This window comes from Symphalangus syndactylus, chromosome 14 (assembly GCF_028878055.3).
Source record: "Symphalangus syndactylus isolate Jambi chromosome 14, NHGRI_mSymSyn1-v2.1_pri, whole genome shotgun sequence".
Classification (NCBI taxonomy): Eukaryota; Metazoa; Chordata; class Mammalia; order Primates; family Hylobatidae; genus Symphalangus; species Symphalangus syndactylus.
Genome location: NC_072436.2, coordinates 55,688,449 through 55,701,423, shown reverse-complemented (window position 1 = coordinate 55,701,423; position 12,975 = coordinate 55,688,449). Strand labels below are relative to the sequence as shown.

The following is a 12,975-nucleotide window of genomic DNA, read 5'->3' as shown; positions in this document are numbered from 1 at the left end:
TCCTCCTCTGCCTCCGCCTCCTCCGGCTCCCCGCCCAGTCCCCCGTGCGCGTCACAGCCTGGGCGCGCTGCCGGCCCTGCGCAGGGCCTCACGGGACTGGTAGTTCGAGGCGGTCCCGCGATGCTTTCCCTGCCGAGGTGAGGGGAGCGACTACAACTCCCATAGGGTATCGCGGTCGCAGCAGTTGGGAGTTGAGTTCCCGGGGTGACCCAGGTCCTTCGGCGGAAGCGGGAGCCTCTGTCGGCAGCAGAAGCCTGGAGTGGGCGGTGCTCAGACGCGCGCAGTGAGACACGCTGTCTGCGCAGCGGACCCTGCCCGCCCCCACCTCCCCGTGCGTGAGGCCGCCATGAAGGACTCGCTGGTGCTGCTGGGCCGTGTCCCGGCGCACCCGGACTCCCGCTGCTGGTTCCTGGCCTGGAACCCCGCGGGGACCCTGCTGGCCTCGTGCGGCGGCGACCGGAGAATCCGCATCTGGGGCACGGAGGGTAAGGCCCAGCCTGGCTGCGCGGCCCTCGGCAGTGAGGGCTCCGCCTGCGGGTAGGGCGGGCGCTCAGCCTGCAGGGGAGGCTGAACCTGTTCCTGGCGGAGGTAGAGTCGGATGTTAGCCACCCCGAGAAGGGCTTTACAGGCAAAGAAGTCTGAGGCTGTTGGGAGGAAAAACGTCAGCAGACAAGCTGAAATGTCAAGGGAATTGTGTTAGCTGCTGAGGCAGGAAAATGGGAAAAGAGAGGTGTTAGGAAAGTGGCCTTCAGAGTAACTTGCGACTGGATTGTCACATTTTATCCCGAGGGCATTGGGGAACCAATAAGCAATTTTAGATCAGATTTGTTTTAGAAAGATGCCCCAGAGGTTGGGCGCGGTGGCTCACGCCCGTAATCCTAGCAGTTTGGGAAGCAGAGGCAGGTAGATCACCTGAGGTCAAGAGGTCGAGACCAGCCTGGCCAACATGGTGAAACCCCGTCTCTACTAAAAATACAAAATTAGCTGGGCGTGGTGGCGGGCACCTGTAATTCCAGCTACTCGGGAGGCTGAGGCAGGAGAATCCCTTGAACCCAGGAGGCGAAGGTTGCAGTGAGCCGAGATTGTGCCATTGCACTCCAGCCTGGGCATCAGAGCAAAAACTCCGTCTCAAAAAAAAAAAAAAAAAAAAAAGACTCCAGAGGAAGTAGATTCAGTTGCATCTTTGTAAAAGCTGTGAAATACACTCCCTCAGCTTTCCCCCACTAGCTTGACTCCAGTGCTAGCCCCCGATATTGAATGGCTTCATGGTGCTGCACCCAGCTCCAGAGCCTGGCCTGCGCTCCACCTTTAGGTGACAGCTGGATCTGCAAGTCTGTCCTTTCTGAAGGCCACCAGCGCACCGTGCGGAAGGTAGCCTGGTCCCCCTGCGGTAATTACCTGGCCTCTGCCAGCTTTGATGCTACCACTTGCATTTGGAAGAAGAACCAGGATGACTTTGAGGTACCCAGGCTGGTTGGGACCAGAATTATTGCCTGTTTCCTCCCCAGGGCTGGTTCAGGAACCTGAGCCAACCTGCGCCAGTTGTGCTGTACCCATGGGAAGGGCCTTAGGGGTGTTAGCTGCTGTTAATTCTCATTTTCCTTCCCCTTTCACAGTGTGTAACCACTCTCGAGGGCCATGAAAATGAGGTCAAGTCAGTGGCTTGGGCCCCATCTGGCAACCTCCTGGCCACTTGCAGCCGAGATAAGAGCGTTTGGGTCTGGGAAGGTGAGTCCAGGTCCCTCCAGGTGCATTGGGAACCACCCGACAGCCCCCTCCGTGTCCCTGACAGGGTCAGCTCTTGGGTCCCCTTTTTCTCTCCCACAGTTGATGAAGAGGATGAGTATGAATGTGTCAGTGTTCTCAACTCTCACACACAGGACGTCAAGCATGTGGTTTGGCACCCAAGTCAGGAGGTAAGAGTCAGGCAGGGTCTCTTGTGGGAAGGGCTCTGGTGTGCAGGCTTGTGCCCAGCCTTCCTCTGCTTTTCAGCCTTAATCTAGCTTTTACAGAGACCTTCATCTGTGAACAAAAAACATTAGTCCCTTTATAAAAACAGATCCGGCTGCGTGTGGTGGCTCACACCTATAATCTCAGCACTTTGGGAGGCCATGGTGGGTGGATCATCTGAGGTCAGGAGTTCGAGACCAGCCTGGCCAACGTGATGAAACTCCATCTCTACTAAAAATACAGAATTAGCTGGGCATGGTGGCACATGCCTGTAATCCCAGCTATTCTGGAGGCTGAGGCAGGAGAATCGCTTGAACCCAGGAGACGGGGGTTACAGTGAGCCGAGATCGTGCTGTTGCACTCCAGCCTGGGCAACAAGAGCAAACTTCGTCTCAAATAATAAAATAAAATAAAAGCAGATCCCCGGGACTGACCTGTCCTTTACTTCCTGGGCCACACAGACACATGTTGGGTTTCCTTTCCCTCTTCCCCCAGCTCTTAGCTTCTGCCAGCTACGATGACACAGTGAAGCTGTACCGGGAGGAAGAGGATGACTGGGTATGCTGTGCCACCCTTGAGGGCCATGAATCCACTGTATGGAGCTTGGCCTTTGACCCGAGTGGCCAGCGCCTGGCGTCTTGTAGTGATGACCGTACTGTGCGCATCTGGCATCAGTATCTACCAGGCAATGAACAAGGTGAGATCCATTAGTAGAGCTAAAGAAGACCCATCTCTCAAGAGGTTCACAGTCTGCTAAGACACGTACATGAGTCAGAGCAAATTAGGGTAAAAGGTAAGATGTGCCACAAGAGGGCTCTGGATAGAGTGCTGGAAGAATCAGGAAAGCTTTGTAGAACGGGCCGTTTCATCTGAATTTAAAAGGGTATGTAGGATTTTAACATGAGAATTTTACGTGAGAATTCAAGTGAAAACTCAACAGTGTGAGTAAAGATGATGGTGGGAATGCTTAGACTTACGTGAGGGGTGGTAATTCATTTAAATGGGGCATAGGACATCTAGGGTTTGGAGAGGAATAAAGTGGGTTGGGTCGGCTGGTGGGTGGCCTTTACAGGCACACAAAGTAGTTACATACAATCTGCAACAGAACAGGGACGTTTCCTTCTCCGAATTCTGCTTGAGAAAGGCCAGTCTGGCTGTAGTGTGTAAGGCAGACCAGTGGGGATGGGGACATGAATGGAGACGCGGACTCATAGTCAGTTGAAGATGAGGGTGAGGGAAGGTAAGTTAGGTTCTCCTTTGAGGTGCCCAGGACATAGGAACGTCTTAAGGATAAGAGAAGTCTGTCTTGCAGGGGTGGCATGCAGTGGCTCTGACCCCAGTTGGAAATGTATCTGTACTTTGTCCGGCTTCCACTCAAGGACCATTTATGACATTGCTTGGTAAGACTCCATCCCCCACCCCCATCCCATCCCCATAAATCAGGGATTTTAGAGAAGGCATGCCCTATGCAGTCCTCTGCAACCCTGGGGGAGTGCTTGGGAATTGAGGGCAGCCACCCCCATTCCTTATCAGGCCTGACTCTACCATGCTGGTTTAGAGCTGGCTGGGCTGGCATTCACAGGAGCAGAGAACAGTCCCAGGCTGTGAGGGCAGCACCAGTGCTAGGGGTTCACACAGCTCGTGCTGTCCAGAAGTTATTATTGAATCTGTGCATTCATGGCTGAGGTTTTTGGGTTTTTTTTGTTTGTTTTTTTGTTTGTTTTTTGTTTTTGAGACAGTCTCACTCTGCAGCCCGGGCTGGAGTGCAGTGGTGTGATCTCAGCTCACTGCAAGCTCCGCCTCCCGGGTTCACGCCATTCTCCTTCCTCAGCCTCCCAAGTAGCTGGGATTACAGGCACCCGCCACCACGCCTGGCTAATTTTTTGTATTTTTAGTAGAGACGGGGTTTCACCGCGTTAGCCAGGATAGTCTCGATCTCCTGACCTCATGATCCACCCACCTTGGCCTCCCAAAGTGCTGGGATTACAGGCGTGAGCCACTGTACCTGGCAGTGGCTGAGGTTTTTATGGGTAACACTGACTCTGCCCTTGTGGAAGCTGGAAAAGCTGCACTATTCATATAGAAGAGTAGGTCAGAGGGTAGTTCTGGCCCTGAGAATTGATCCCTAGGAAATCCAAAACAGTGAAAAAAACTGAGCACTTAAGCTTGCTTTATATTAGCAAACATTTGGGAATCACCTATTCAACAAAAGTGAACTTAAGTAAATTATGGTAGGACTCAGCTTGTTATATCATTGTTTAAAGAAAGGGGTTAAGAATACTTTATGATGGGGCCGGGCGCGGTGGCTCACGCCTGTAATCCCAACACTTTGGGAGGCCGAGGTGAGTGAATCATGAGGTCAGGAGTTCAAGACCAGCCTGACCAACATGATGAAACCCCATCTCTACTAAAAATACAAAAATTAGCTGGGCGTGGTGGCGCGCACCCAATCCCAGCTACTCAGAGGCTGAGGCAGGAGAGTTGCTTGAACCCGGGAGGCAGAGGTTGCAGTGAGCCGAGATTGTGCCACTGCACTCCAGTCTGGTGATAGAGCGAGACTCTGTCTAAAGAAAAATAATAGTTTATGATGGCCGGGCCCCATGGCTCATGCCTGTAATCCCAGCACTTTGGGAGGCTGAGGCAGGTGGATCACTTGAGGTCTGGAGTTTGAGACCAGCCTGTCCAACGTGATGAAACCCTGTCTCTACTGAAAATACAAAAATTAGCCTGGCATGGTGGCACATGCCTGTAGTCCCAGCTACTCAGGAGGCTGAGGCAGGAGAATCGCTTGAACCTGGGCGGGGGAGGTTGCAGTGAGCCAAGATCATGCCACTGCACTCCAGCCTGGGCAACACAGCGAGACGCCATCTCAAACAAAAAAATAGGCTGGGCGCGGTGGCTCACGCCTGTAATCCCAGCACTTTGGGAGGCCGAGGCGGGCGGATCACGAGGTCAGGAGATCGAGGCCATCCTGGCTAACACGGTGAAACCCTGTCTCTACTAAAAATACAAAAAATTAGCCGGGCAAGGTGGCGGGCGCCTATAGTCCCAGCTACGTGGGAGGCTGAGGCAGGAGAATGGCGTGAACCCCAGGGGGCGGAGCCTGCAGTGAGCTGAGATCACGCCACTGCACTCCAGCCTGGGCGACAGCGAGACTCCGTCTCAAAAAAAAAAAAAAAAAAAATACTTTATGACATGGGAAACTGCTTATGCCAAGTGAGGAAAGTGCAGTTCATAATTGCATATCGTTTTTTAGGATAATCATAGTAGGGGAAAGAACTAGATTGCAGCATCTGAAGATGTAAGTGGGTGATATTTGTGACTCCTTATTAGTTAAGGAAACATTTTAATAAGAGGTTTTTAGCTGAGTCCTGAAGTTAGGGAAGAGAACAGGCCAGGAACTATGGAACAGGTCTCTCTGGCCTAACTAGTCAGGTATACCCACTGATGTCACTTTCCTTCCAGGTGTCAGCTGACAGGGGCTCTGGCCACAGCTTGTGGGGATGACGCGATCCGCGTGTTTCAGGAGGATCCCAACTCGGATCCACAGCAGCCCACCTTCTCCCTGACAGCCCACTTGCATCAGGCCCATTCCCAGGATGTCAACTGTGTGGCCTGGAACCCCAAGGAGCCAGGGCTACTGGCCTCCTGCAGTGATGATGGGGAGGTGGCCTTCTGGAAGTATCAGCGGCCTGAAGGCCTCTGAGCTACCTCAACTTTGGACAGAGTAATGACTCCCCAGAAAACATAAGACTTTACCAGCCCCTGAGACGACCAGGAGGAGCATCCTTGACCTTCATTTAACTTGGCTCACTTCTCTTCAGACTTGGGTAGAAGTGTGGAGCCACAGAATTGCTCTCCTTCCCCTCCTTTTGACACGATGCCTTCAGTAAAGAGCTACAGAACATCAGTACATTGTTATACCACAGATTTTTCTTGCATTAGGGCACAGTGTTAAATTTTTTGGAGGTAAATATACTATTTATAATCACTATATGTGTCTCAGGACTTTCTGAAGTTGCAAGACTTAAATAATCCATCTGCATCCCAAGTCCTATTTTATAAGGATATTCATAAAAATTCCATGGTGAATCATTGTCTGAAATAGGTCCTGCCTTCCCAGTTTCTGTGTAAGTCTTTGCATTTAAGACATCCAATCAATAATGAAGGAAATTTTTTTCTTTTTTTTCTTCTTTTTTTTTTTTTTTTTTGAGACGGAGTCTCGCTCTGTCGCCCAGGCTGGAGTGCAGTGGCGCAATCTTGGCTCACTGCAAGCTCCGCTTCCTGGGTTCACGCCATTCTCCTGCCTCAGCCTCTCTGAGTAGCTGGGACTACAGGCGCCCACCACCACGCCCGGCTAATTTTTTTGTATTTTTAGTAGAGACGGGGTTTCACCGTGGTCTCGATCTCCTGACCTCATGATCCGCCCGCCTTGGCCTCCCAAAGTGCTGGGATTACAAGCGTGAGCCACCGCGCCCGGCAAGGAAATTTTTTTCTGAATGTAGGTTTGAGGGGCACCTCTGCTTTCCCTTAGAAACCCTCATATACCTCCTGCACCGTTGTTATGCTGTGATGGCAACTGGGGATAGAAAAAAATGGGGAAAGACAGGAACCCTAAAAGGGAGAGTTATTACTGGCCACAAGCCCTATATTCTCAACAGGGATGCAAATTGGTTCTTCAGTAAGGATAAAAAAAAAATCAAGACAGTTGTTTGTGGCCCTCCTAAGGCCCACAACACATATAGTGTGGCTGTGATATTCCATTTTCATGGCAGGGAGTGATCAGGAAGAAGGCTCCCTAGGGAACTGGCAATGAAAACCAGTTGAGAAACACTGCCATCAGCAGGCAGTTTCAGGCTCACTCAAGTCTCTTTGACAGTCACTTCTCAATGGGTTCTAATGTGACAATGGCCTCCAGAACTACAGCCTTCCCTTAAGTTTAAGCTGTGACCTTAGATTTTAGAAAGATAGTGGGGCGGTACCTAGAGTAGTGGTTCTCAAAGAATGTAGTCTGCAGATCCTGGGAGTCCCAAGACTCAGGATCTGTGAGGTCAACTGTTGGCACTGCGGCATGAATCAAGGTGGTGGCAGCAAACTTCCAGTAGTTTTGACATGTCCTTGATAGAACAAATAGCAATGGTTAACTATTAAATGTTGACCTAGCCAGCGCAGTGGCTCACGCATGTAATCCCAGCACTTTGGGAGGCTGAGGCGGGCGGATCACCTGAGGTCGGGAGTTCGAGGCCAGGCTGACCAACATGGAGAAACCTCGTCTCTACTAAAAATACAAAATTAGCTGGGCATGGTGGTGCATGCCTGTAATTCCAGCTACTCAGGAGGCTGAGGCAAGAGAATCGCTTGAATCCGGTAGGTGGAGGTTGCAGTGAGCCGAGATCACACCATTGCACTCCAGCCTGGGCAACAAGAGTGAAACCCTGTCTCAAAAAAAAAAAAAAGTTGACCTTGAGAACTTAAAATATTCTGAGAAAATTGGAAGCATGCTTCATACTTCATACTGCTGTGCACTAAAGTATGGGTGCCTTGAGGAAAAGCAGTTACACAATTGAGTTGCAAGCTGAATTGACTGTTCAAGGCATGCCCTTTAGAGTTGAAAGAACTAGCAGATTACGGTATTTAGACTTGAATATTTGGCTGATACTTTCAGGAAAATGAATGGAATGAGCCTCTCACTTCAAGGGAAACAACTGATAGTGTTGCCAATGACAAAAGAGAGCTTTCAAGCAAAAATTAGAATTTCTGAAAATCTGTACTCCACCATGAGCTTTATTGTTGAGGATATTAACAAATGTGATTTGTATAATGAAATGCATTTCATTTGGAAGAATTCAATGAACCATTTTTCCAAGTGACCAGTACATGATGTTACAAAATCATGCATGGCTCAAAGATTCATTCAAAAGTGTAAGGCCAGTGGATTTTAATGTATTAACAATATAAGTGCATTAAGTTTTCGGAGTCCACATTGCCTTTAAGAAACTATGACTTGTAGTAAGCTGGGCGCGGTGGCTCACGCCTATAATCCCAGCACTTTGGGAGGCCAAGGCAGGTGGATCACAAGGTCAGGAGTTCAAGACCAGTCTGGCCAATATGGTGAAAGCCCGTCTCTACTAAAATTACAAAAATTAGCTGGGCGTGATGGCAGGTCCCTTGTAGTCCCAGCTACTCGAGAGGCTGAGGCAGGAGAACAGCTTGAACCGGGGAGGTGGAGGTGGAGGTTGCAGTGAGCCGAGATCGTGCCACTGGACTCCAGCCTGGGCGGCAGAGCAAGACTCCATTTCAAAAAAAAAAAAAAAAAATCGCTTGTAGTCTTGGTGTGGTATCAAAGAATAGCCACAATTAGCTGAAAAGGCTATTTTAAAAACTTTTCCAACTGCATATCTGTGTGAAGTCAGCTTCAACAAAAAACAGTTTGGATGTAGAAGCAGCTGTAAGAATTCAACTGTTTCTTATTATAACAAGATACTAAAGAGACTGTAAAATGCCACCCTTGTCCTTGGATTGTTTTGGAAGTTATTCTTCATAAAAAATGTTAACGTGGGCTGGGGGCATGGTGGCTCATGCCTGTAATCCCAGCACTTTGGGAGGATGAGGTGGGCGGATCACTTGAGCTCAGGAATTCAAGATCGGCCTGGGCAACATGGCTAAACTCGGTCTCTATTTAAAAAAAAAAAGTTAACATTATGATTTAAAAGTGCATTAACCTTAACCTAGATAATAAAAGTTTTTTGGGGCAACCTCCAGAACTGTGAAAAATAAATTTGTTATTTAAAAAGAAAAAAAAAACCTCTTTGAGTTTATTAGTTTTTAGTAGTGTAAAGAGGTCCTAAGACCAAATCATTTGAAAGCTGCTACCCTGAGGAAACTGCCCTTCAGAATCATCTTTCAATTTTGTGTGCATTTAATCTAAAGAACAGAAGGTAAGAATTTGAAGACAGTCGGAAGATCTGGATTAGAAAACCTGTTATATTAAGACTGGGTCACATCCAGCTGGTACATTTCGTGCCCTTTTTTTTTGTTTGTTTTTTTTGAGACGGAGTCTCGCTCTGTCGCCCAGGCTGGAGTGCAGTGGCGCAATCTCGGCTCACTGCAAGCTCCGCCTCCCGGGTTCACGCCATTCTCCTGCCTCAGCCTCTCCGAGTAGCTGAGACTACAGGCGCCTGCCACCACGCCCGGCTAATTTTTTGTATTTTTAGTAGAGACGGGGTTTCACCGTGGTCTGGATCTCCTGACCTCGTGATCCGCCCGTCTCGGCCTCCCAAAGTGCTGGGATTACAAGCGTGAGCCACTGCGCCCGGCCTTCGTGCCCTTTCTGATGCTGCCTCCCAGGAGCAGACACCGCAGATTTCAGAACCCCCATCTAGAGAAACCCCTAACCTGTGATCTAGCTTCCGAGGCTCAGTGTTGGTTCTTGTGGTAGTGCTGATGTGTGGGTACCACTGAGGCCAGGCCACAGTCGCATGTTCCCTCCTCCGGGCTGACTCAAGGCTACAGGGGACAGCACACCTAATGAGCAGGTCTGTCCTCCAGACGTACTCATTACAAGCACGTTCCTGGCTAAAAAAAAAACCACATCTTTTTGGCCATGCCCTCAGGATAGAGAAAGAAAACTTTTAATTTGGAATCACTGCAAAGACGAATGGTTTCTACAAATTATTTTATTAGAATGTCAGACTCAAAAGAACTACCAGGAACATGCCTGAAAATGCTATATATGATTTATGCTTGACCCATGACATCTGCTGTCACTGGATCCAGAGTGAGCAAGGGAAAGGAAGTGGAGGTGGGCGGGGACAGCACCAGCCCTGGCTGGCCAGACCTGAGGCCCATAGACCTGGTCCCCACAACCAGGATCCCTACAATGTACACATTCCTAATTCAGGCTCTACTCTCCTTTACCCAAAAGTAAATGCCTCGGGACTCAATCTGAATCACTGTCCGTCTCAGCTTCTTTCACATCCACGCTGAATTTGTACTCCTGGTCACATCCCATGTAAGCGTCACTCATGAAGTACAGAGTGTAGTTGTGGGCACCAGTGGCTGGGGCCACAAAGTCCAACTTCACCTAGAAAGAGCAGGCAGAAATCAGGATGAGCATGGACACGAGAAGCATTCTCACCCTTCCCCCATGCCAGAACAAATGCTGGGGCCAGTGGACACACTCACCTTGGCCTTCTGCTGCAAGGTCAGCCTCTTGATGGAGATGAGGCTATTGGACTTGGCGTCTCCAATCACCACCCACCAGCCCTCTTCACGTTTCTGCAGTGATCCAAAACCAAGAATTTCAGCATGTAAAACTTGATGACCATAGGCAACCATGAAAATGGTACAGTTACAAAAGAAAACAAAAATCAGATAGCTTTCCAAAGTTTCTTCCCGAAATACAATTAGATATAACATTTTAATACTATCAAAAGTTGTCTCAAACAGACTTAATTTTTTAAGTAGATGAACTCATTTGTTGGTTCTGGCTCATTTCCTTGTGCCAAGGTACCTTCTCCCACTTAGTACCTGCCACTAAGTCCAAGGTACTACTATTAGAGGTCTAGTCTTTGAGGCCTAGTAGCTTTGAGTTCCTCAGAGATACTTTTAAGTACAAGGCAAATCTGCCAGATGAGAAAAAGCTTAACAAAGAGCTGAATGTGCAGAGATGATCCACAGCAGGCCTTGCAGCCCTGTCTACGGGCCACCCCACTGTCACAAAGACCAAGAGTCCCAGTTAAAAGCACTCTTTACTCAGAGCCTATGAAACAATTAGTTTACAGAATTAAACATGACAGTATCTGGTTTCTGCTGTCAACCTTCAATTATTCTCCCATATAAAGAGAACCAGAATTTATTTCTGGTGGTAAAAAACCAAGCACCCAGAAGCACAGTAAGTGGCAGTGAGAAAAAAGAAGAAACAACCAGGAAAGCCCAAGTGTCCTGGAGCCATCGGAGTTAGACAAATGCATCTTAAATAGTCAGGGAGATGGACAACACGACACAACTGACGGGCTTAACAATGACCAGTCATCTAAATTGTGTGTGTTTTTTCTTTTGAGACGTCTCACACTCGGCTGGTGTGCAGTGGGGCGATCTCAGCTCGCTGCAGCCTCCATCTCCCGAGTTCAAGCAATTCTCCTGCCTCAACCTCCCGAGTAGCTGGGACTACAGGTGCCTACCACCACACGCAGCTAATTTTTGTATTTTTAGTAGAGACAGGGTTTCACTATGTTGGCCATGCTGGTCTCGAACTCCTGACCTCATGATCTGCCCGCCTCGGCCTCCCAAAGTGCTGGGATTACAGGCGTGAGCCACTGCGCCCGGCCCTAAATTGTTTAAGCAGAAACAAACAAAAAAAAACCCATAGCCTCAAGATTAATTCTCAGCCTCGTGAGCTCATTATCAGTCTAAAGTTTCCCTCCCTCAGGGACAGTGTGCCCTTGTACCAAGCACCTAGCCAGTGGATAGGGTGAGTTGACACTTGGCAAAGCCAGCTACCAGGACGCACCTGCGGGAAGAGAGGCGCAATGACAGGGCCTGTGACTTCTTCCTCTCGCTCCAGCTGCACCAGCACCACAACTGGCCCGCCACTGCAGGGGGAGAGGAGGGGCGCACATCAGCAATGGGGCAGTGGGCTCACAGCATACTATCATGCTGTGCCCAACAGGCACCACCTCTGGCTTACCTGCGGATGCTGTCCTTATCTACCACCTCATAAGATAGTTCGATATTAGGGTAGCGGTTACAAAAGCGAGCCACATCTGCAATCTGGCTGTCAGTCAGCTGAAGCAATGCATTCCGTTCTTCATCCTCCATCTCCATGATGTCGAAAACACTCTCCACTCCCTACAGTGAGTATTCAGACGTCAGGAAAGAGAGAACACAGGTCAAGAGCAAATGACACAGGCAGCAAAGAGCTGCTAATTTTACCTCCTGCACTATCCAGTCATCTAGATAAAACAGCTGCAGAAAGAACATGGCCCGCAGTTGGCAGCCTCTCTAGCATCTCAACAGGGAGCACCTTTGGAGGAACCATAACTAAAAGTTTAACTTACTGAGACTCACCTCCCGCAACCCACCCTCGGTCCACAACACTAGGCTCTCAGGCTCACCCACCCGACCCTCTAGGCTGACCCGGCTCACCTTGTCTGTGCAACGTTTGATATGCTCAGAGGTGAAGTGTGGCAGCTGCTTCAGGTATGAGTCCTTGGACCACATGGCTTGGGTGACCATCTGGGCCAGTTCCATAGCTGCCAGAGCAGGGCTGAGCCACCCATTGCTGGAGAGGACATCCACGCAGGCCTGGATGAGCCGGATTGCCTGAACAGGAAAAGGTGTACAAAAGTGGGCGGAGTTGGAGCTGAGATGTTTAGAGCACCACTGGCCCCTCTGCCCCACACCCACACTCTACCTTACTAAGGATTTCCTCCGTATCTGACTGCAACTCAGCACTCAGTTGCATGCGGGACAAGTGAGCCTGCAGGAGCAGGTTGGTCTTGACGTGCGGATCATTGAACTTAGGGTTATTCAGCTTGTGGGGGACCTTCTGAGCCAACTACAAAGTGGAAGAAAAATAGCTGGTGATGAACAGGTGACCTTGCCTGAGACCAGCTCAGGCCAAAACACCACGTGGCCCAGGCTCACAAATCCCTTCAACACCCTGAGGCATGTGGGTGGTAATGGGATGGAGATGGGTGTCAGGGAGGTATGGAGGGGGGGGACATATGGCGGGGGTCAGGGGATGCGTATGGGGGTGTTGGTGGCAAGGATGCCATGTGCTCTGGGCACACAGGCCAAGTTTGTTGTTCCCAGAATGTTCTCCTGAAGTCTGCCGTCCTCACCTGCCTCAGGAGGTTGTCTTCATGGTGCCGGATGGGAATGTTCTCATACTCTGCTGCATTGGAGATGATCTCGATAAGCCCTCGCACCTTGGTCTTGGCATTGAGGGACATGCTGAAGAGCTCTGACAGAAAAAAGAAATGTGAGAGAAGCTAAATGCAGGCAGAGAAGGAGCAGAACTGC

General features: G+C 49.7%; 2 protein-coding genes across 2 annotated transcripts in view; one reads left to right on the top strand and one right to left on the bottom strand.

Annotated features, from left to right (window-relative positions):
• The first annotated feature begins 159 nt into the window (after window positions 1–159).
• On the top strand, window positions 160–5,944 carry CIAO1 (cytosolic iron-sulfur assembly component 1). Its single transcript, XM_055241314.2, has 7 exons — window positions 160–485; window positions 1,313–1,461; window positions 1,617–1,728; window positions 1,828–1,916; window positions 2,446–2,647; window positions 3,263–3,350; window positions 5,416–5,944. The coding sequence occupies exons 1-7, from the start codon at window positions 347–349 to the stop codon at window positions 5,654–5,656; spliced, it is 1,020 nt and encodes a 339-aa protein (XP_055097289.1). The 5' UTR covers window positions 160–346; the 3' UTR covers window positions 5,657–5,944.
• Window positions 5,945–9,608: 3,664 nt separating this feature from the next.
• Window positions 9,609–12,975, bottom strand: part of SNRNP200 (small nuclear ribonucleoprotein U5 subunit 200) — a 30,297-nt gene continuing 26,930 nt past the window's right edge. The window contains exons 39-45 of the mRNA XM_055241297.2: window positions 12,795–12,916; window positions 12,365–12,508; window positions 12,097–12,273; window positions 11,639–11,799; window positions 11,462–11,543; window positions 10,135–10,227; window positions 9,609–10,033 (exon numbers count right to left, since the gene is read on the bottom strand). Coding sequence (XP_055097272.1) covers window positions 9,890–10,033; window positions 10,135–10,227; window positions 11,462–11,543; window positions 11,639–11,799; window positions 12,097–12,273; window positions 12,365–12,508; window positions 12,795–12,916 — 923 coding nt within the window. The 3' untranslated portion in view covers window positions 9,609–9,889. The remainder of the gene's footprint in view (window positions 10,034–10,134; window positions 10,228–11,461; window positions 11,544–11,638; window positions 11,800–12,096; window positions 12,274–12,364; window positions 12,509–12,794; window positions 12,917–12,975) is intronic.

Coding starts and splice junctions, on each gene's coding strand:
- CIAO1 (XM_055241314.2), top strand. CDS start 347: ATGAAGGACTCGCTGGTGCTGCTGGGCCGTGTCCCGGCGCACCCGGAC. Junction 1,729..1,827: donor GAGCGTTTGGGTCTGGGAAG/GTGAGTCCAGGT, acceptor TCTCTCCCACAG/TTGATGAAGAGGATGAGTAT. Junction 2,648..3,262: donor TCTACCAGGCAATGAACAAG/GTGAGATCCATT, acceptor TCTGTCTTGCAG/GGGTGGCATGCAGTGGCTCT.